This window comes from Equus quagga, chromosome 4 (assembly GCF_021613505.1).
Source record: "Equus quagga isolate Etosha38 chromosome 4, UCLA_HA_Equagga_1.0, whole genome shotgun sequence".
In the NCBI taxonomy this organism is placed as follows: domain Eukaryota; kingdom Metazoa; phylum Chordata; class Mammalia; order Perissodactyla; family Equidae; genus Equus; species Equus quagga.
The window spans coordinates 58,712,101-58,734,146 of NC_060270.1; the positions used below are offsets into that span (position 1 = coordinate 58,712,101).

At 43.0% G+C, this 22,046-nt stretch overlaps 1 protein-coding gene and 1 long non-coding RNA gene across 8 annotated transcripts; one reads left to right on the forward strand and one right to left on the reverse strand.

Annotated features, from left to right (window-relative positions):
- Positions 1-5,856: 5,856 nt before the first annotated feature.
- On the reverse strand, positions 5,857-8,112 carry LOC124237780 (uncharacterized). Its single transcript, XR_006888124.1, has 2 exons — positions 7,991-8,112; positions 5,857-6,195 (listed from the first exon to the last, which is right to left on the reverse strand). It is a non-coding gene; the product is annotated as an uncharacterized LOC124237780 (long non-coding RNA).
- Positions 8,113-8,147: 35 nt separating this feature from the next.
- Positions 8,148-21,409, forward strand: CCNL1 (cyclin L1). Of its 7 annotated transcripts, XM_046657753.1 has the most exons (11): positions 8,148-8,595; positions 8,827-8,901; positions 9,377-9,486; positions 15,110-15,230; positions 16,342-16,406; positions 18,133-18,232; positions 18,340-18,444; positions 18,541-18,682; positions 18,918-19,029; positions 19,126-19,224; positions 19,959-21,409. In XM_046657753.1, the coding sequence occupies exons 1-11, from the start codon at positions 8,293-8,295 to the stop codon at positions 20,305-20,307; spliced, it is 1,581 nt and encodes a 526-aa protein (XP_046513709.1). In that variant the 5' UTR covers positions 8,148-8,292; the 3' UTR covers positions 20,308-21,409. The 7 variants fall into 7 exon arrangements, with proteins under 7 accessions (XP_046513709.1, XP_046513711.1, XP_046513713.1 ...); XM_046657755.1 differs by lacking the exons at positions 18,918-19,029; positions 19,126-19,224; positions 19,959-21,409 and having other exon boundaries at positions 18,340-18,443; positions 18,539-18,682; XM_046657757.1 differs by lacking the exons at positions 18,541-18,682; positions 18,918-19,029; positions 19,126-19,224; positions 19,959-21,409 and adding an exon at positions 16,645-16,658 and having other exon boundaries at positions 18,340-18,355.
- Positions 21,410-22,046: the final 637 nt, after the last annotated feature.

Consider the following 22,046-nt stretch of genomic DNA (forward strand, 5'->3'; position numbering starts at 1 on the left):
GGCTCGGGACGAAGTGGGAGGGCTCGGCTGCGACGTCACAAGAAGCCGGCGCCGCGGGGGCGAAGGGCGGGCCGGCTGCGTCACGGCGGCGCGGGGGCGGCAGGCCGGCGGCGGCGAAGGCCGACGACTTAGATCCGGCAGCTGGCGGAGGGAGCCGCTCAACGCGACCGGGTGCGGGCGGGGCGCCGCGCGTGCGCAGGATGGTCCCTGACTCGCCGCCCTTCCGGCTCGTGCGCGGCCTGGCAGGCTCCGGCTTCCTCGAAGTGACGGGGCGGGCGTGCCCCTCCCGCTGGGCCGCGATGAAATGGTTTCGCCCCCGCCCTCAGCAGCCCAGCCAGGCGTCGCCCATGTCCGGTGGCGGAGCTGGGCGCGGCCGTCCCCTGGCCGAGCGCCGTGAGGCCTGGCGTGCGCTCGGTCACTCGATGCCGCCGCGCGGGCGCCGGCGCTGCCAAGCCCACCGTGAGGGGAAGGCCCCCCGACCAGCCCCGGCGCCCTCCCCGCGGAGAGCCCCCTCGAGAGGCGGCCCTGAGTCACCGCCAGAGCCCTTCCGGGAAGCGCGAGCTGCCACCGGTCACTTAAACACCCTCACCCCGAGCCGCGGGACGCCCGGGGCGCCAGATCAGGGGAGAAAGGCCAGCCGGGGGCGGGCGCCGCGGCCCTCGCGTGAAATCGCTCCTGGAGCTTCCCGCCCAGTATGCCCTCGGCCCAGGGGGAGACCGGTGGGATGGCAGCGTCTGCAGCCCAGAGCTGCTCAGAACAGATTAAACCCCGGGATTCCCCCACACAGTGCCTAGAACAGCGCCCCTCCGGCGGCAGCTCTCAGTCTGAAGCCGCGCCGGCCCTGCCGGGTGCCTAAAGGCAGCTCCATCGGCGGCCCGCCGCGTGTGAGGACGGGCCCCCTTATTCTGTCCTGAGGACCAGGTGTACGCTAGGTATTCTTAAATCGAAAGGCGAAGCAGTCAGTGACCCCGCCGACCTGGCACGCCGGCCCTGGGCCCCGCTCGAGCGAGCCGCTGTCACCAGACTGAGGGAGCGCGCTGCGCTGTGCAGTCACGCTGTGTCGGCGGGAGGCTGCCCCCGGGGCGGAGGAGTTAGAAACCTCGAGTCCTTTCCCGATTTGTGAACAGAAAAACCTTGTGTGTTAGTTTCAAGGTGTGGCAGATGAGCAATATCCGGTTACGCAGTGTGTGCGTGTGTCACTGTCGCTGTGAGGAAACACGTCCCTGAGGCAAAACCAGACTGAATCTCCATGGGTCTAATGTCACAACGTAAATATTTAAATCAGCCCAAATAAAATTTCCTCTGAGGCGCCTTCTGGAGGGTCTGGAGAAAGCTTGTTGAGGTTGCACAGTGAGCTGCCCGAGCTGTCCGCGCGGCGTGGCAGGTGTCACGCCTGTGCTGGGGAACCAGCCTCCCGACGCCGGTGGGTGCTGTCAGGACGGGACGCTGGGCCCGCCGGCGGGAACCGGAGTCCTCCTCTGGGCTCTGCCGTCCGTCTGAAACCTCGGCCGTGGCTTCGATCCTCAGCTTCCCTCCCCGCGCATTTAGCGTGGTCTGTGTCCCGCTCCACATTCTCCGGGGGATTTTGCCCTTTGTTTTAGCATTTGATGTCCCGTGTGCTGGTCAGTCTTCACCACTTCCACTTCCATCTCAGCACCGTGGAATAACACAGATTAACGAGGACTGACTAGAGATTTGTTGAAATGAGTCCAACTCGAAGAAGTTTCCTTGTGGACCATTTTTCTTGGAAACATTGTAAGATTTGTGGTTTTGTGTTTTTTTCTGGTGGGGAAGATGGTCTCTGAGCTAACATCTGTGCCACTGGTCCTCCATTTTTGGATGTGGGGCACCGCCACAGCATGGCTTGATGAGCCGTGCACAGGTCTGTGCCCAGGATCCAAACCTGCAAACCCCAGGCTGCCGAAGCAGAGTATGTGAACTTGACCACTGCGCCACCTGGCAGCCCTGAGACCTGTTATTAAGAATGCTATTTGTTGCCAAAGAATCATCCCACAGATTATTAATTACAAACGTTTTTTTCTTTTTGAGGGAGGTTAGCTCTGAGCTAACATCTGCTGCCAATCCTCCTGTTTTTTGCTGAGGAAGACTGGCCCTGAGCTAACATCTGCATCTGTGCCCATCTGCCTCTACTTTATACGTGGGATGCCTGCCACAGCATGGCCTGACGAGTGGTGCATAGGTCTGCACTAGGGATCTGAACTGGCAGACCCCCAGCAGCCAAAGTGGGATGTGTGAACATAACCACTGTGCCACTGGGCCAGCCCCTATTGATCACAAAGTTGTAAAGGTACCTTTTGTTGTTAGTGCCATCAAGTCGATTCAGACTCCTATCGATCTTGTGTACAGCAGAGTGGAGCCCTGCCAGCCTTTTTTGCACCATCGTCTCACCATCCAGCACTACATCAGACAATGCTCCACTGCTGTTCACAGGGGTTTGAGGGCCAATGTTTTTCAGGAGTCGGTGGCCAGGTCCTTCTACTTAGTTTTAGTTTGGAAGCTCCACTGAAACGTGTCCACCATGGGTGACCCTGCTGGCATGTGAAATACCTGTGGCAGAGCTTTCAGCATCACAGCAACACGCAGCCACCACAGTATGACAACCGACAGACAGGGTGTGGTGCCCTGACCAGGAAAGGAACCCAGGCCGCAGTGGTGAGAGCGCTGAATCTTAACTACTAGACCACCTGGGCTGGCTAATGGTACCTTTACAGTGGATAAATCTGGTGGATACCATCTTAACCAAATGGTTAAAAGTAACCAAAAATTGGACAATAATTGGACATCATGTGCCCCTTGCTATAAAGCTTGGAGAATACCACACCATCTATGGAGTATTCCTGGAAAAATGTTTAGCCTGAATCTAATCATAATGACACAGTCAAATCCAAATTGAGGGACTGCTCCAAAACAGAGGTCTGTAATCATGAAAAATATCATAAGACAAAAACGCTAGAGAATTGTTGTAGATTAGAGAGACATGACAACTCTATGCAGGGAACTTGATGTGGGGCGCTTTTATGTTTGTTTCCTAATGTTCAAAATGGCTAAGGTGTCCTTTGGAATCCCAGAGTTGCTTCCTGCTCCTGTTGATAAAACTAATTAAATGTGTAGGGAGTTTTAGCAAAGCTGATTCTTACTATTCCTAAAAGTTTAATCAGTGAAAGTCTGCTTGTGTTGAATGTTTACTGAAAACAGAAATACTAAAAACAGAGTCAGCTACTTCTTTGCTCAAAATTAAATTATAACTCAATCCTTACAAGGAAAATGGAATCATTCTTTAAAATGTCATTTTCAGGAACTTGCTAGGTCCTTCCTATTTTAAATTGCCCAGCCCCAGAGGGAAACAAAGAATAACAAAATGAAATTACTAGAAAAGCTTGAAGAAGTAAATGTTCTTTTTTTTTTTTTTGAGGAAGAGTCGCCCTGAGCTAACATCAGTTGCCAATCATCCTCTCTTTTTTTGCCTGAGGAAGACTAGCCCTGAGCTCACATCTACGCCAATCTTCCTCTACTTTGTATATGTGGGACACCTCCACAGCATGGCTGATGAGTGGAGCAGGTCCACACCCAGGATCCAAACCCAACCAACCAGGGGAGGAGGTGAAGGGGGGTGGGAGACACTGATTAGTTTGTGAGCTAGGGTAGAAGTCAGCCCCACCCAAATGACCTACCCTAGGAATGGAGAAGTTGTGGGTCCCCAAGGGAAAACGGAAGAAGGCAGACTGGACGCTGGGCAGGCTAAAACAACGGTTGTCCATCATATTTCTCAACACGCCCAGCAGTCTCACCTCCCTGACCTGGCTCCTGTTTTCTCTCTGCCTAAAACGCTCTTCTACAATTATTCTCCTGACAAATGCCTATGGAGTCTTTAAAACAGAGGCCAGGGGCCGCCTCATGGCCAAGTGGTTGAGTTTGCGTGCTCCGCTTCAGTGGCCAAGGGTTTCGCTGGTTCGGATCCTGGGCACGGACACAGTGCCACTCGTCAGGCCATGCTGAGGTGGCATCCCACATGCCACAACTAGAAGGATCTACAACTAAAAATATACAACTATGTACCGGGGGACTTTGGGGAGAAAAAGAGAAAACTTAAAAAATCTTTAAAACAAAGACCATAAATAACTTTTTTGCCACCTTCTTTGCTTGTCCATAAAATTATCCCATCCTGGGAACCATCTCTCTACCTTGTACCTATTTCTATTATCAGACTGAATTGGAAATTCTCTCAAAACAATTGCTCACTATTAAAAAAAAAATTCAAAGAGTAACGCTACTCAGAGTGGCCCATGGTCTGGCACCAAACTCTGAACTGTTTCTTATCAGTCCTCAATGAGATAGATACAGAAATGGAGAGTAAATGTCTAGGAACTTTTATGGCAATTTGACAGAATAACTTTGTCTGTTGAACATAATAATAAATAATTCAGGCTTTCATTTTCAATGTTTTTTAAAATTTCATTTTACTAGTAATACATCTTTATTGGATTTTACAAAAGTATCATTCCAAACCAGGTTGGAAGAATTGTTCCTTCACCATTGGCAGTTTGAGAAGCATTGCAATAGAGAACTATACAAAGGAAAACATGAAAGCCCCTTCCCACCTGTCTGTATTCCCCAATCTCACCGAAACCCTCGCATCACCTTCCCCAGAGGTAACAGCATGCCTATCCTTCCACATATCTATCTATGTACAATATATATATAGTTAACTTCATATAGAAAAGTGATCACACTATACAAATCGTTGTGCTGGAACTTCCTTTTGTTCACTTAATAATGTATCCCATAGATCCTTCGAAATTTAAAAAGCATTAGCCAAAATTGTCCCATTTATATACGTGTGAATTACCTGCAAACTCCTTGAAGGCAGAATCTGTCTGATTGATCAACATCCCCAAAGCGAGGAATACTTACGAGCCTGGTACTTTCTTGTCAATAAACAAATAAGAGTTTAAAAATAAATGAATGAATGAATGAATACAAACTGTTCACAGTTGGCACACCAAAAGTCCCTGGTGGCCAACATCAGGTAGACAATGTGCATTTCCAAGGATTGGAACATGAATTCCTGTATAACCATCTCACTCGACAACAACATATTGCGGTGTTGTTAATATCATCATTTTATTGGTAAAAAAACTGAACTTAAATAATTGCCTAAAGAATTTAAGCAAATTAAGTAGTTTGCCTAAAGTTGCAAACTGTTAAGTGATAGGATTTCTTTTCCTCCAGCAAGTTAACTCCAGAGCCTCCAGCACGCTCCACCACTGGTTCTGCTTTCTCCATACCGAGATTTGGAAAAGAGAGCAAGTCATCTATGCTTTCAAGCCTCGCTGCCTAGTATAGCCCTTGGACTAGCAGTTGCAGCATCACCTGGGAGTCTGTATGGAAATGAGGACTCGGGCTCCACCCAGACATACTGAATCAGAATTAAGTTTAACAAAACCCTCACGTGATTTCTATGTATCCTAAAGTTTGAGAAGCATTTCTTAAAGAATATCAGGAAATGGTAAATCTCATTGCATTAGTTTTCTGTAACTACTACAAAAAATTACAACAAACTTACTGGCTTACGGCAACACAAATTTATTCTCTTACAAGTGCTGTAGGTCAGAAGTCCTAAATCTGTTTCACTGGGCCAAAATCTAGGTGTTGGCAGGCCAACACTCCCTCCATCTGTTTGGAGGGCACACCAAAAACCCGTCTCCTTACTCTTGAATATGAGAGTCATAAAAAATTTTTTTTAACCCTTGTCCTTAATACAACCTTGTGGAGCAGAGCCACTAGACCCATTGCTTTCCATCCTCCGAATCAGTCATAGATTTTTTAAAAAAGAAATTAAAATTAAAAATAGCATCACAGTTTAATGAATTAATGCTAAGCAAACAAAATGTTGGTCAACCCCCTCGACCACCTTTGTTGAAGCTGAAGCGGGGAACAGTGAAAAGTCATATCTATTGGATATCGTTTGAGGTACAGCCAGAAGGGAGTGAAAAATGGGCACAAAGATGTGGAATAGTCTGGGTGGTTCTGCTCTTCTGGAAATGACTGCCAGACACAGCAGGTGGGGCGCAGGAAGGTCCACTGGGAAGATATCAGGAGTAGAGCACATGACCCCTCCATGTCCCAGAATTTCTCCCTTCTATGCTTGTGAACTTTTTTCGGTTAATCATGGACCTAGAGGGTAAAATATAAAACATATCAAGACATCACCAAGTCAGCTTATTGGAGAGGTGTGGTGGAAGACCCTCAAAAGAAGAGAAAAACTTCCATTAAGAAATAGTCTTGGGGAGCCAGCCTGGTGGTGCAGCAGGTAAGTTCACTCAATCTGCTTTGGCGGCCTGGGGCTCAACGGTTTGGATCCTGGGTGTGGACGTGGCACCGCATGGCAAGCCATGCTGTGGTAGGCACCCCACATATAAAGTAGAGGAAGATGGGCACGGATGTTAGCTCAGGACCAGTCTTCCTCAGCAAAAAGAGGATTGGCAGCAGATGTTAGCAGATGTCAGGGCTAATCTTCCTCAAAAAAAAAAAAAAAAGAAATAGTCTTAAAAACAAGTTAGATCATATTACTCTCAAGTCATTACAAACATAGGTGTTGATTTCATGGAAGCTCAATGTTTCAGTGAAGCAATTATCAACTAGTTTCTTTTTAAATAATTGAAGACTCACAAGAAGTTGTAAAAACAGCAGAGTTCTTGTGTACCATTCACCCAGCTTTGGGCAATGATACTTGCACAACCATAGCACATCATCAACTAGTTTTTAAAGACTTCAAAGTTTGTTACAGTATTTCAAATCCTTCCCGACTACTGGGGAGGGTAGTTTCTGGGGAAGCAGCCTAGTCAGGAAGGTGAAGGAGGTGACACGCAGACGTTAAGTGCTTGGGCCAGCACCACAACTACTCTCCCGGAGGAACGTTTCTCAACCTGGCTGAACATGCGAATCACTGGAGGATGGGCAGAATCCCCCCTGGCTGGGCGCACCGCAAGTCAGCTACATCAACCTCTGCGGGGAGGGCTCAGGCGTCCGTATCTTTCAAAAGCTCCTCAGAAGCCCCGCCAACGTGCAGCCAGGGCTCAGAACTACTGACCAAAGGCTTTACTAAGGTTGACTGGATACTTTTTTTTTAAATGAGGTTTTCAAGTATGTTTTACTTTGACATCATTGAGAAATACTGAAATGTACTCAAAGTCCCTTTGCTCTATAGATCTAAGTTTCAATGCACTTATCATAACTAAACAAATTAAGGCTTAAGACCGAGCTATGTTACCAGAAAGACACGGGGCTTCTCATCCCTGGGCAAAAGTCTGAGAAGTTCAAGCGTGGGATAAACGGATGGCTGGAGTTAACCGAGATCTACTCCTTTTCCTCCAACTCTAGACTCCCGCAGTTTGGATCAGTATCATTGTTTCTACTCCAAATTTGAGGAAATTTTTGTGAACTGCTAGCTAACATCTCAGAGAAAATATAAATGAATGGGTTTCTCCTGTCCCGCCCGCTGGCAGAAACCACGTGACACGCAGACTCTGCAGAACCAGACCACCTGGGGAGAGCCCTCTCCCGGGGGACCGGCCGCATCACCGCCAGCCAGGCCCGCGCCTCGCGGCCGAGCTTCCCCAGCGACGCCCGAGAGCAGCCCTCCTCCAGGCCCCCGAGCTTCTCGGCCGCCGATGTAGTCCACAGCCCTCTTTTCTAGGCATACTGTAAAGCAGCCCTGTCCGGATCCCTCGCCGGGCGCTTCAAATGACAAGCCCGTCCGCGCGCACACAGTGACGCGCCCACCCGCCGGCGCGGCCGAGGTCGGCCGACCAGGCCTCTAGACGCGGGCCCGCGCGAGCCGGGGAGCGCGGAGGGCAGCGGGGCGCGTCCTGGACACGCTACGGCGCCCTCCAGCTTGGAGAGAGGGCGTCTTGTAAAGCTCCCTTATTGTTCCTGTGGCTCAAAATACGACAAGCAAGGAGGCTCGGACCTGTTTTAGCCAAAGAGACGGCCTCTGGACCACTCGGGCCGCAGCGGAGAGGTCATCCAACACACCCGGAGACCCCAGCTCGCAGTCGCCCATCCCGGGCCGGCGGCCGGCGGCGCCAGGGCGCAGGCGTGGCCTGAGGGACTAGTTGGCGCGCCGGCCGGCGTGGTGACGTCAGGCGGAAGCGCACGCTGCGTGAAGCGGCCGCACTCGGCGGTCACGGGAAGATCCGTCGCGCCGAGGACGCTGGTTAGTCTCGCTCCGGGTTCCGGCTGCGTCGGGCGTGCGTGCAGCTCGCAGAGACGATGGCGTCCGGGCCTCACCCGACCGCGACCGCTGCCGCCGCCGCCTCGTCGGCCGTCCCGAGCGCGGGCGGCTCCAGCTCCGGGACGACGACCACGACGACGACCACGACGGGAGGGATCCTGATCGGAGACCGCCTGTACTCGGAAGTTTCGCTCACCATCGACCACTCGCTGATCCCGGAGGAGCGGCTCTCGCCCACCCCGTCCATGCAGGACGGGCTCGACCTGCCCAGCGAGACGGACCTGCGCATCCTGGGCTGCGAGCTCATCCAGTCGGCCGGCATCCTCCTCCGGCTGCCGCAGGTCAGTCTCCGGCCGGCCGGCGCCCTCCTCCGCGCCGCCGCGTCCCGGCGCCGTCCGCACGGCGCTCGGGCTCCTCGGTCGCGGTCCCGGCGGGGCGGGGGCGGCGGCGGCCCGGCCGGCCTGGCCGGCCCGGCGGGGAGGGAGGGAGGGAGCGAGCGGCGGCACAAAATGGCGGCGGCGCCGAGCGGGCCCGCCTGACCCTGCGCTTCCGGTCTCCGCTCTCGTCTGCAGGTGGCGATGGCAACCGGGCAGGTGTTGTTTCACCGCTTCTTCTATTCCAAGTCCTTCGTCAAGCACAGCTTCGAGGTGAGTGCCGCGGGGCGGAGAAGGGGCTTTCTCCCCCCGGAAACGGGGAGGGCGGGCGGTGTCCGCATCGGCCTCCAGGAGGGAGGGGTTAGGGGAGGCCTTTGTCCTAGTTCTCACCCCGGTAGGAGGGGCTTCTGGAGTGTGGTTAGCAAGCTAGACAGTGGATCCTGAGCCCGGGTGCGCGCTTATCAAGGGAGAGAGTTTTCGACCAAATGGAAAACTCCTGTGAGACTGAGCTTGACTCTGGATTCGAAATTAAGAGGAATTAAGCGATAAAAAGAGAGCAGTGATAGTGTAGTTGGTAAGCTTGTGGTCTAAAGACGTAGTGTTAGTTCACCAAAGGCTGTGCAAATCGTGTCCTAAAGCGTCTTCAACGAAGATAAGTCTGTTAGGCTTCGAGAGGGGGCCCTTTTCCCTAATTTCACCTGATAGTGTCGTAACCTAACAGCTTTTATGGGCTTGTGGGTTCTTTCAGATTGTTGCCATGGCTTGTATTAATCTTGCATCAAAAATTGAAGAAGCTCCCAGAAGAATAAGAGATGTGATTAATGTATTTCACCATCTACGCCAGTTAAGAGGAAAAAGGTAAGATTGGCATTATTGAACGCAGCATCTCTTGATACTAATCATCAAATCAAAACATTTCTTTCTTCTCAAGTTAAAACCGATGCAAAGGAAAATTGACTTTAACTTAGGTGTTAAAATTCACATAGGAGCACACTGATACTTAACTTAACTTGGAAAACCCACAATTAACCAGCTATCTGAAGTTTGTAGAGGCAGTGGCATTTATGGACAATCCTAACAGTGCTGTGAAGCCAGTCCTGTGGCTTAAGATTAAACAAGAAAGGGAATACGTTTGGCTCAAGTGTGAGTGTATTCTGTAAGTTATTTACTCCCTCCCCTCTCTGGAAGACTGCAAGCTGGAAGTTTAAACACTGCAGTTCAAGTTAATATTGAGGTTGGCTTTTGTTAGAGTACTTCTCCACATTGAACCACGATATATCGAATAATACCGGATCTGAAAGGACTGCAGGATGATAAAGTTTGAAGTTTGAAGTCAAAGGGATTAAACAGGTATTTTGTTTTGGTCAGATATAGTCTTCAGTGAGTGGGTTAGAATAATCATTGATTGGGTTGCATTTAGATAAGGTCCATCTATTTGATCTTGTAAGAAACTAGAGATGAAAGTGTGTCATCTTTCTGGCGTTGTGGCTACATGATAACACTTTTTGTGGACCTGAGTGTTCGCATGAGGCTCTACCAAAGAGTTTTAGTTACAGGGCTTCCTGGGTCTACAGGTGACTTCTAGTACATGCAGCAGAAGGATATACTTGGTGTAGATTAGCTTGTGTTCACCTTTAAAGAAATTGTGGTGATGTTAGACAAATTTGTTTTGAGTTGAAAGGAAGTTAGTTATAAAAGGATTTTAAGTTGTTGGGGTTGGGCATTGGTTAGTGCCAAATTAGTATCCTGCTTGAGTGGTCCTTGTTGGCTGAATCTGTAAGTTGGCAGTAATGGAACTATTCAGTGACAGGCAAATAGTAAAGTAACGTTAAAGCGATTAGTCTACTTAAAAAGTCTGCTACCCAGATAGTTTTCACAGCATTTTTTTCAGTTTTCTTACATACTTTTTTTTTTCCCTTGGCCATCTCTTCTCATTCACCCTAACCATGTTCAGGCATAGACTAATTTTTTATTTTGTTTAAAATATCTTTTAGCTTCTTGGTGAGGAATCTCTGGAAATTGGGAAGATTTCAAATTGGTATTTAGTATGGTTTGAGCTAAAATTTGTAGATATCCAGCCGATTCTTCAGGGTCTTTAAAATAAAATGACTCTTATAAAAAGGCTCTTTATCTTTAGTCAAAGGATTCTGTGTTTGCTTAAAGGAAGTAGTTTTCTGTCTTCTGTTAGTCTTCTTTGAACCACTGAGCCAACTGTTATGTTATTACTTAGAATGATAATTTACTTTGAAATTTTTCTGAGACTTAGATTCTTCCTTGATGTCAGAGTAGGTCTTAACTATGAAAACTTCGGAATTTAAGACATCTCACTTGACTGTTGTGTCTGATGTAACAGTACTTTTTTTTTTTGGTCATTATTACAGAGAAAATGATTTTTGTCTCAATCCTAGAAGTCTGATTATAGCATGAAATTTAAAAGGAGTTAATTGCATGGAAGCCCTTTTTTAAAGCAGGATGTAAAAGTGTTTCTATGCATATTACAAGTTTACTCAGACGCGTAGCTTGTATATGTTATTAACTTCAACTCTTTTTTCCCTTGCAACCGACTATACAGCGACCAGCTACATTTACCAAAGCCTGGGTGATGTGGAGTGGTACATAGAGATGAAGCTGTCGTCATGGCAACAGTGAGTGAAGTATCGAAAATCCCCAAGGAGAAGCCAGTGCTCTGAGAATAGGTCACTGGAATCGGGGACTAACAGGTTGGCCACTGGTGAACCATTTAGAAAAACTCCTGTTTCCTGTTATAAGCTTTTGTCTTTGCTGTCCAAGTTATTAAAACCATAGCTTACTGTTTTTTTGCGTAGATGAATGTCATTAGAAAGTACTATCAGTATCACACTTTAGGTAGATAGGGTATACCAGTTTATCTTAATGATGCTGTTTATTTTAACCTAGTTTATGTGTAGCTTTAAACGGTAGTGTGACCTTGATTATTACAGAGGAACCATCATTTTTGTAGCCGTTAGGTCATTGTGTTTCGGTCCTGGCTACATATTAGAATCCCCAGAGGAGCTTTTAGAAAGTACCAGGGCCCAAGCCCTATCCTGGATTATTTGACTTTTTCCATTCAATTTTTTGTAGTTTGATAATAGTTTTTTAAGCTCAGAATAAATGGCTGAATTTAAAGGGAAGATCACTTTTTTGTTTTAACAATTTAGAATTACAGTTTGCATTTGAGATGCAGCATATTCCCAACAAATTAAGGATTTTCTGTAGTTTTAAGGATCCCACAGTTTATTTAAAAGAAGACAATTAAGTCTTCAAAGACTGGTGCAGCCACTCAGTGGTGAATGTGGTGTGGTGTTTTGAAGGTGTATAGATCACTGATAAGAGTTGGAAAGGTCCTAAGTGGTCTTGTCATTTAGTTGAATCGCTGCAGTTTATGTTGCTGTCTGTAAAGGTGTGGCCTTCAGTTTGTTTAAACACTGCTAAAGAAAGAATGTTCCTTTGAAGTAGGCATTACAAATTTCTGTATATTGAGCAGCAGTCTCTGTCTCCTTAGAAACTACTTATCTCGTTTTAGTAGTATAGCCTCCTGAAGAAATAGTTGAAAATTTTTTTCAGTCCTTCCATGTGGTGAGACTAATCATGTTTGGACCACTTAATCCTAATTTTTCCCCTTTTTTTGTTAAGTTGTATTTCACCTAAATTGATCATGCTCAAGGAAAAACAGCTATTCTAAGAGACCAGATAATAAACTTCAAATGACCAAAGCCCAAGATGTCCTATTAACATTAAACTTTGAAAATAGTTTTTCATATGAATTAATCTGAAAAATCTGACAAAAAGCGAGAGAGGTAGAGTTTGATTTGGCTGTTTGTTGATAAGGAAAATTATCGTTCTCTGAATAGATGGTTTCTTTCTAAAAGATTAAAAATGATGCCTCATCAGACTTTCGTTGGAAAGGACAGTTGACCTAATTGGGGAAGAGGAAATTCTAGGAAGACTAATTCAGTTTACTGCGCTTGTTACCACAGAAAGGACGCATTGATACTTTGTTAATATAAGTAAAGAAACCACTTGCTTAGATAGTTTTATTGAACTGTTTCTAACTGCTGATTTGTGGGACACATTTTTCCATTTCTGATACAAAGTAATCTTTATAAGGTTTGTAAATTAATATGTTCATTGAGCCTTCCTTGATTTGTGAGGCAAAACCAATTCTGAACAAATGAAGTAAGAGGTTATACACCCACAAAGTTAACTTTGACAACTGTGGGCAGTAGTAGTCATAAGAAGTTGAGTAATATAGTTGAATTGTAAATTTAATAGGTTTGGTTTCCTTAATCGGTTTTAATATTACTGGGATTTTGACACCAAAAAAGGGAAAAGATTGTGGCAGAATAGATGGAAAATAATTCATGTAAGCAGAATTATTGATCAAGCGTAATTTGGGACCAGATAGTAGCCATATTTCAAGCAAGTGTTTAGCTGGTTAATTCTAAGAAAAATGGATTTTAACAGAATTTGAAGGCAACTCTTAAAGCAAGCTTAGAGAGATAAATGAGTTTGCTCAACATAAATGGGGAAAAGGAGATGAAGCTGCTCTTATAAAATTTTTATTTTTATAGGAATTCTAATAGTGCAGTTTTGGGTCTGAATTATAGGGGGATAAGAGTTCAAGCGTGTGCAGCTATAACACCAGAAGCATTCTATCTCCTAACGCCTGTTGAAGGAGAGCCATCAGAACTAGTCATCAGCTAAAGAGTCGGAGCTGGAGTTGACATTTTTCCAGATTTCTTGCTGTGATAAAACCTGAAAAGTCATGAACCTTGAGATCTTTGGAACGTGTTTCCTTATATACATTGGTTTGCTCTCATTTGAGTTAGATTCTTTTTTCCCCAACGAGCTGTTAACTTATAACCTACTGTCCTGATAAATGGATTCATTGCTGTATTTTTGTGTTAGAAATCAGCGTCCTCCCCGATTGGTGGCTGATCCTCACTCTTTTCATAGCTGTAATAGGCATTGAATTGAGGGAAGGCCCTCTTCAGCATTGTTAATTTAAGTAACAACTTTCCATTTTGTCACTTTGCCAACTTTTGTCTTGTTTAAATTGATAAAAATCATGTAGAATAATTTGAAATAGTGTAGCAAACGTTCCAGTTTTTATAATTTTAAATGAGAGAACGTAAGGAAAATAAGTATGACAGCTGATTTGTACTCAACATGTTACTGCAGGGGTGGTTAATGTAGCTTATGTCAGATTGTTTTCTCATCCTCAAGTGGATGTATTTAAATAGGTTTTTTACTTTAAAACGTGAGGTTACGTTTTTCTGGAGTTGATGCGCTTGGTGAAATGAGTTGTGAGTTGGGGTAGTATTCAGAATGACTATGTTTTAAAAATAGATTTCGTGTTCTTCCCAGAGCAGAAACTCTTGAATCTTTTGGCTGAAAATGAATTGAGTATGGAGGAAAATATTCTACCCATATACATACGTATAATCAGTGTCTTAATAAAAATGTACTTTTTTGTTGGATCTAAAAACGTATCAAACGAAGGACATTGATTGGTACATTTCATAGGCTTTTAAATAAAAGTCTTAAGTCCTCACTAAAAACAAACTTCTCAATAAGAAACCAGTTTTGAATTTTAAGACTTAGATAAGATAGTCTTTTAATTGAACGTGCTGTTTCCAAAGCATTGAACTCCTGATAGCCTTCTACGTCCCAACTTTTGAAAGTATCTAAATTTAGTCTGGCACAGAGACCTTGAATGTTCTGGGTCCCTCATTTTGATCTTCTCTTCTCTTTTGCATTTCATACTAAAAATGTTACCTAATAACTACCACTGACCAAAATTAGATCTCGTTTTTGATCACTTTAACTTTTAAATCTGATTTTTAAAACATTCCCTGGTAATTGAGCTGCATCTTTAGTTTTTAGTTTATTTTCTTTAACAGATTTTTAGAACAATTTGTTTAAAGAAATTACCCATTTGTGGGAATCTGGATTACCTAATCACTGTTTCTTTCCCCTAATTTTTATTTTTTGGGCGATAAAACTAGCCAAGAGTTGGTATTTTATAAAATAAGTAAAATTACCATAGTCTTGTGAGGTCTTTACAGTAAATATCTTTGAGCCACATATATTTTGTCATTGTAAAGAGTCTAGAGACTAAATGGACTTCCTGATAAATAAATCAGTCTGTCACTTAAGTTAATATGTATACCCAAAATACAATCTGTATGAAACAAATCAACGAGGATAAATCCAAGAACATTAAAGTGAATTTTTTCATTATAGGGTTGAGTTAGTTTCCATAGGAACTTAGTGTAGAAAGTATATATTTAATTAGCATAACTTGGACAGCACAAGATTAATGCTTTAACTTGTTTGCAGGAGTTTAAAAAGCTGGTTTCTGTTGCCAATAGTTGGTTGGAAGGGAAAATGGAGATGCCACAAATAAAATTTTTTGGATGTGCAAAACAGTTTTGATTTTATTTCTTACAAACTATAGGACTCCAAGTCCCCTGATCCTTGATCAGAACTACATTAACACCAAAAACCAAGTTATCAAGGCAGAAAGGAGGGTGCTAAAGGAGTTGGGATTTTGTGTTCATGTCAAGCATCCCCATAAGGTGAGTTGTAGAGTACAGAAATTAAATTCGTAAGTATTAGGGTTTTCTTTAAAATTTTATTTTTTACGTAAGTTTATATTATGTTCATATTTGAGTGTTAACCTTGGTTTTAAAAAGCATCCTTTTGGATATTGAAATTTCTTAGTAAAATGAAAGTAAAAAAGACTTGGGGTGAAATCTTCACTCTTTGTTGTGTGGACACAGACAAGTTACTTTTGCTTCTGTGGTTAACCCAGTTTCCCCCCCTATAAAATGGAGTTTGTGAGATACCTCGTTCCAAGGAATGAATGTATATTTGCAAAAGTACCTGGCACGCTACCTGTCCCCTAGTAAAATGCTCAGAGTGTGGCAACTGCTCACTTTTAGTGTTATTGAACATTTATAGGTTTCTCCAGCATCGCTCAGCTTGCGTATGACCAACCTGAGTAATAGCGCACTGGTTACAAGAATGGGTGCTCTCGGGGCAGGACTACCTGGGATAGAAACTTGTCTCTGCCATTAGCTGTGTGACCTTGGTAGATAGCGCCATTCCTCAGATTCCGCACGTCTAAAATTGAAAAATGGGAGTGATAGTACAGGTCCCGAAAGATCTGACCTGAACTGAGGTAAAGCTATTAATATATAGTGTTTACTTGTCACACTTCCATGTGATAAGCTTCACAGTAAAAATATTAGTGCTTCATTACTGTAATATCCGCTCTGAGTATTACATATTATGTATTATACCCAGTGTATAACTTTAAAAACATAGTCTCTCGGGTTTTTGGACATGTAGAATTGTACCTTGGGAAATTAAATGAAAGAATCTAGCATCGTGCCCTGTCACACAGTCAGGTGTCCACAAAGAATTAGGTATTATTTTTAATTGATCAACTCCCATTTTTTTCCATACAATTTTGGAACATACTGTTAAACATAATTTTTGTGAAATCTAATGGCATAATAACCCGTTGACTCCTAGGTACATTTTAGGTTGGTCTGTACTATCTGTGCAGTTTTTAGAAGAATTAAAACTTGCACCTAACGTTTTCAGTTACCTATGTTCATTGAACACTGTACTCTGAAAGAACCACCGATATGCTAAATGGAGTTTTTTTCCCTTGTCCTTCAGATCATTGTTATGTATTTACAAGTCTTAGAATGTGAACGTAATCAAACCCTGGTTCAAACTGCCTGGTAAGTTGCTTTTTTACATTTCTTTTCTAGCCAGGAAAACAGAAGCAGAAATAAAGTAAGTTTCATTTTCCCTTTCTAAAACAATGAGATGAGTTTGTTTTGGTGCTTTTTGTTTTTTTGTTTGTTAATTAAAAGGTAAATAATGCTTATTTCTGCTTCCTGTTTTCTTGGCTTGACTAATTACTTTTAATGGAGAACTCAATTTAACTTTCTTCTTTTTTCTACTCTTTAATTAAAGGGTAGTCCATGATGGTAAGTCATAGAACTCTGCCCTCTGCACTTCAGCCCATGACCTCAGGATGGCCTGATTGGCTGCCCTGCTCTCCAGCCAATCCAGTGCAAGCTCTCATCCGAGATTCACTGAAGTGGTCCATATCCATCTGGCAGCATCTTCTAGTTCTGTCGGGGTGTCCAAAGGATTTGTATATTTGTTTCTAGAAGTAACTATTCAACATGCCTGTGTATTTAATGTATACCTGTAACTATCAAAATGAATAGTTCATTTTTGATAGATTTCTTGTTCAGATATTATGAATTAAATGATTTTTTTTGTTAGGAATTTGACTAGATTTCTATTTTTAGTATGTATAGCATGAATTCTATCAAATGAAACTACAACTTGCAGCTTAAAATGGGCATCATTCCCATACTGGATGAATTTCTAGCTGCTGGGTTGTTGCAGGCAATAATATTAGAAGTACTACTTCATTCTTAAAAGACATTGTTAACATAAGCACTGTAGAACTTGGACTTCTGAGATGCAGATGTGTCATTTGGAGTGCTGGCTTATTTAAAGGTAAAACAAGGAGTTTGTGGTCCCGCCACAAATACTGTCTCCGAGTCTGTTGATGATGTGCAGGATTTAAATGACGATTTTTATGTTCTGGACTTACGACTGCCCTACTTCTTTTGGACTCAGTAGATAGTAGTAATATTAGCAGAGTCTGTTGATTTTATAAAATGCATGACATTTTTAATATATGTTCTATAAAACAGCAGTTTTCATGGATAAGGATTTTTAAGAAATAGTCTTTAATTTTAATCTTTTAAACAATTTGTAAAATTTCTTCACTACTTTAGGAATGTTGCGGGGAGGGTACACTCAAGAAGAGGTCCAGCAGTTTATTAACTGAAGTAGTTTATTGCTTTTATTAATAGTCACAAAAAAGGTTTATAAACAAGGCTGTTGTATGTATTTATTGCTCTTCACTTCCGTACCTAGATTTTCTGAAGTAGCTTAGTTTTCTTAATATAACTTGATGAGTGGTTACTGAAAATGCCTTTTTACCCGTCACAATATTTTGAAAGAACTTGGTTGACACTGCTTTTCATTGTGGATAAAGGAGAGATGGTCAATAATTAATGGCTCGAAGTATTGTTGGAGTGGTTTATCATTTCTGAAAGTTGTCGTGTCTGAATTGACTTTCAAAGCATTGCTTTTCAGATAAATATATTTTCAAAACTTTAGAAGTAAGTTCTATTTGGAATAATAATATGGAATTATTTTAAAGGACTTCGATAATATATACGAAAGTTGAAGAATGATTCTAGTGTTAAATTCTTCTCTTGCTTTTTGAGTTAAGAATTGTTACATGCTAGAATATGAGGATATGAATATGAGTATGAGAAGAAAAAAGAATAAAGTAGATTGAGTCTCCAATTTTATGTAAGCTTCAGAAGAACTGGTTTGTTTATGTACAGAGCTTATGGTTGAAATATTTTTCAGGAATTATATGAATGACAGTCTTCGAACCAATGTGTTTGTTCGGTTTCAACCAGAGACTATAGCATGTGCTTGCATCTACCTTGCAGCTAGAGCTCTTCAGGTAGGTATATATAGCCTGTTTTGTCCTATAGGATAAATCACAAGAATTACGAGTCTTCCTAATAACTATAATGAAAATGTAATCCAAACCATTGTTTTATGGTTTAGATTCCGTTGCCAACTCGTCCCCATTGGTTTCTTCTCTTTGGTACTACCGAAGAGGAGATCCAGGAAATCTGCATAGAAACACTTAGGCTTTATACCAGAAAAAAGGTAATTGTGTCCACTTGTGTTTATGCTAATGCTTCCTCAGTGCTAAGAATCACAGCTTCTGTGAAGGAGAGTACTAGTTTCATTTCCCTCCAACAGCCGAACTATGAATTGCTGGAAAAGGAAGTAGAGAAGAGGAAAGTAGCCTTACAAGAAGCCAAATTAAAAGCAAAGGGATTGAATCCTGATGGAACTCCTGCCCTTTCAACCCTCGGTGGATTTTCCCCAGCCTCTAAACCATGTAAGGCTCACTCAGAGTTGAGACAACTTGGGCCCTGAGGGGGTATGGTTATTGGAATGCTTCGGTGTTAACAGTTGCATAGAAGCAATGATGTCAGGAAGCCGTTACTGTCTTCTGTCATGGCCGTCAGCTCGAGACTGACACTTGAAAGCATGGTGCTTCAGGTTACATTTAGAAACAACTTTTGGCCCTCTGTTAAATCCTGTAGTTAACGTGTCTTCACGTTTTTTAAAAGCCTCACCAAGAGAAGTAAAAACTGAAGAGAAGTCGCCAGTCTCCGTTAATGTGAAGATGGTCAAGAAAGAACCTGAGGATAAACAACAGGCTTCCAAAAGCCCTTACAATGGGTGAGTATACTTGAGTTAGGAAACTGGCCCAAGGAATCTCTTAATGCTTAAATTCTAACACACTAAGTATGTAACTAAAATATTGTGTTTCTGAAGTGTAAGAAAAGACAGCAAGAGAAGTAGAAATAGCAGAAGTGCAAGTCGATCGAGGTCAAGGACGCGATCACGTTCTAGATCACACACTCCAAGAAGACAGTAAGTACATAATTTTCTCAGGGAAAGCGGGCTTATTTGGAGTCTTGAAAGGTTACTACTTTAAAAAGAAAAATTCAACATAGACTGTTTTCAGCGTTAGGCTGGGTTTAGGCTTTTCACGTGAAGTAAATAATGAGCAGTGGAGTTGGGAAATACACTCTGCGCATATGTGGCTTGTGTGGTGTGTGGTGGTTCTTAATGACATTCTATTGTACTTGGCCATGATTTTTGGGGAAGTGTGGGGGCTGGCCAAAGCCCTATGGAGATATATGATATCCTTTTTATAATGTGAAAACATTGTTTTTCTGCCTGATTTCAGTTAGAAAATCTGAGTATTTCATTGACCACTTATTAGTAACCAGTAATCAGGTCGACCATAGTCAAAGAATCTTCCCTGGTTAGCTTTATAATTGGATTAGTAGCTACTTGCGGCTCTTCAGTGGCTCCTTTGAGAATGTGGGAGGAGGTAGTAAATAGCATAGTTATCCAGGACACTGTAAAAATTGCTAATTACTCCCCTCCTTGGAGTATAGACATATAGTACATTTGTGTAAGATTTGTCTAATGTGTTATAGGCTGGAGGGGAGGTAGTTGGGGGTGGGGAAATTAAGTCTTCAGTCTGGCCTGTCGTTGGTACAGGTCGATAGTTTTGTTTTGAACCTGTAATGAACACCACAAAAATAATCTGTTCCCACTAGAAATTAAATCAAAACCTTAAATTTTTATTATCTAAGTTACAATAATAGGCGGAGTCGATCTGGAACGTACAGCTCAAGATCAAGAAGCAGGTCCCGCAGTCACAGTGAAAGCCCAAGAAGACATCATAATCATGGTTCTCCTCACCTTAAGGCCAAGCATACCAGAGATGATTTAAAAAGTTCAAATAGACATGGTCATAAAAGGAAAAAATCTCGTTCTCGCTCTCAGAGCAAGTCTCGGGATCACTCAGATGCTGCCAAGAAACACAGGCACGAAAGGGGACATCATAGGGACAGGCGTGAGAGATCTCGCTCCTTTGAGAGGTCCCACAAAGGCAAGCACCATGGTGGCAGTCGCTCAGGACATGGCAGGCACAGGCGCTGACCTTTGAGCATGCATCAGTTCCTGGTTTTGCCTATCTCCAATGTGATGTATGGACTCGTAATCAAAACATTAAAAGCAAACTGATTAGGATTTGATTTCTTGAAACCCTCTAGGTCTCTAGAAACACTGAGGACATTTTCTTTTGAAAAGAACTATGTTAATTTTTTTTTTTTTTTCTTTTTGCACATTAAAATGCCCTAGCAGTATCTAATTGAAAACCATGGTCAGGTTCAGTTGTACTTACTATAGTTGTGTATTGTTTATTGCTATAAGAACTGGAGCGTGAATTCTGTAAAAATGTATCTTATTTTTATACAGATAAAATTGCAGACATTGTTCTATTTAAGTGGTTATTTGTTTAAATGATGGTGAATACTTTCTTAACACTGGTTTGTCTGCATGTGTAAAGATTTTTACAAGGAAATAAAATACAAATCTTGTTTTTCTAAACTGCTTCAAATACCTTATTTAAATAAATTATTAAAAACAGCAAAATTTTAATAGTAAAATGACTTATTTTTCTGACGCACCTCTTCTTTCCTCTTTTAGTTGTAGTTTGAGATTATTAAAATACAATTGTTTATTGGGAGCTATTATAAAAGCCTTCACTGTCTATAGGAAAAGCAAATAGAGTGGCCCAACAATGGAACATTAAATGTTAGGTGGTAGCACTAAACCAGTCTTGAAGTTGAAACCTGGTTTGCATATAAATAGTACCATAAGGGTAAGTCAGTTCTAAGCACTGTTTCCAAAGTGACCTGCCGCCTTGAACAAGCCAAAGCTTTAACATGATAGTAAATCAGACCCAACTATTGATCTTTAAAGTTTTTCATTAATTGAAATATTTAGAGATGATTTTTGTCTTTGTTACACGCTCTCAAGGCAGCCCTGAACCGTGGCAGTGCTGTGAATTGAGTTTTTATCTAGGCTAGGAGAATGCAGCGGTCCTGGCTGGCTAAGTAAAATCTGACTGCAAAGAAAACGAAATTTTCTTGGAAAAGCCAGAAGTCATATGTTCAAATGAATGAAGTTACATATTTTGGAAGTGAATTAAGAGATCTTAAGGCCATAATAAATAAAAATTTTTATTACTTTACAGTTAGACTGTTCTCCATTGTCTTTTTTTACCCACCCTGATTACTTGTCCACTAGACTTGGCACAAAATATTTTGTTGCTGTTTCAGAAAGTGAAATACATCCATAAAGAGAAGATTTACTGCCACTAAGGATTTTTTTTAAAAAAAAAGCTGCTGGGGCCGGCCCAGTGGCTCAGCAGTTAAGTTCGAACGTTCCACTTTGGCAGCCAGGGGTTAGCCGGTTCGGATCCCGGGTGTGGACATGGCACCGCTTGACATGCCATGCTGTGGTAGGTGTCCCAAGTATAAAGTGGAGGAAGATGGGCATGGATGTTAGCTCAGGGCCAGTCTTCCTCAGCCAAAAAGAGGAGGATTGGCAGCAGATGTTAGCTCAGGGCTAATCTTCCTCAAAAAAAAAAAAAAAAAAAGCAACTTGGGGAGAGAGAACCCTGGGGCCACAGAGAATCAGAACGAGCACACTTAACTGCTGTGCTACAGGGCTGGTCCCCCCCAAAGTAATTTGTATTGAGCCAACCTTGTTTATACTTCACCAATTCACCTCTCCACTTCCCAGCCCTATGGGAGGAAAATCCCAGACAAATGATTTCGTCCCTCAGTATTTTGATCTAGAAAGTAAGGAGTTTTAAATAGAACTACAATGCT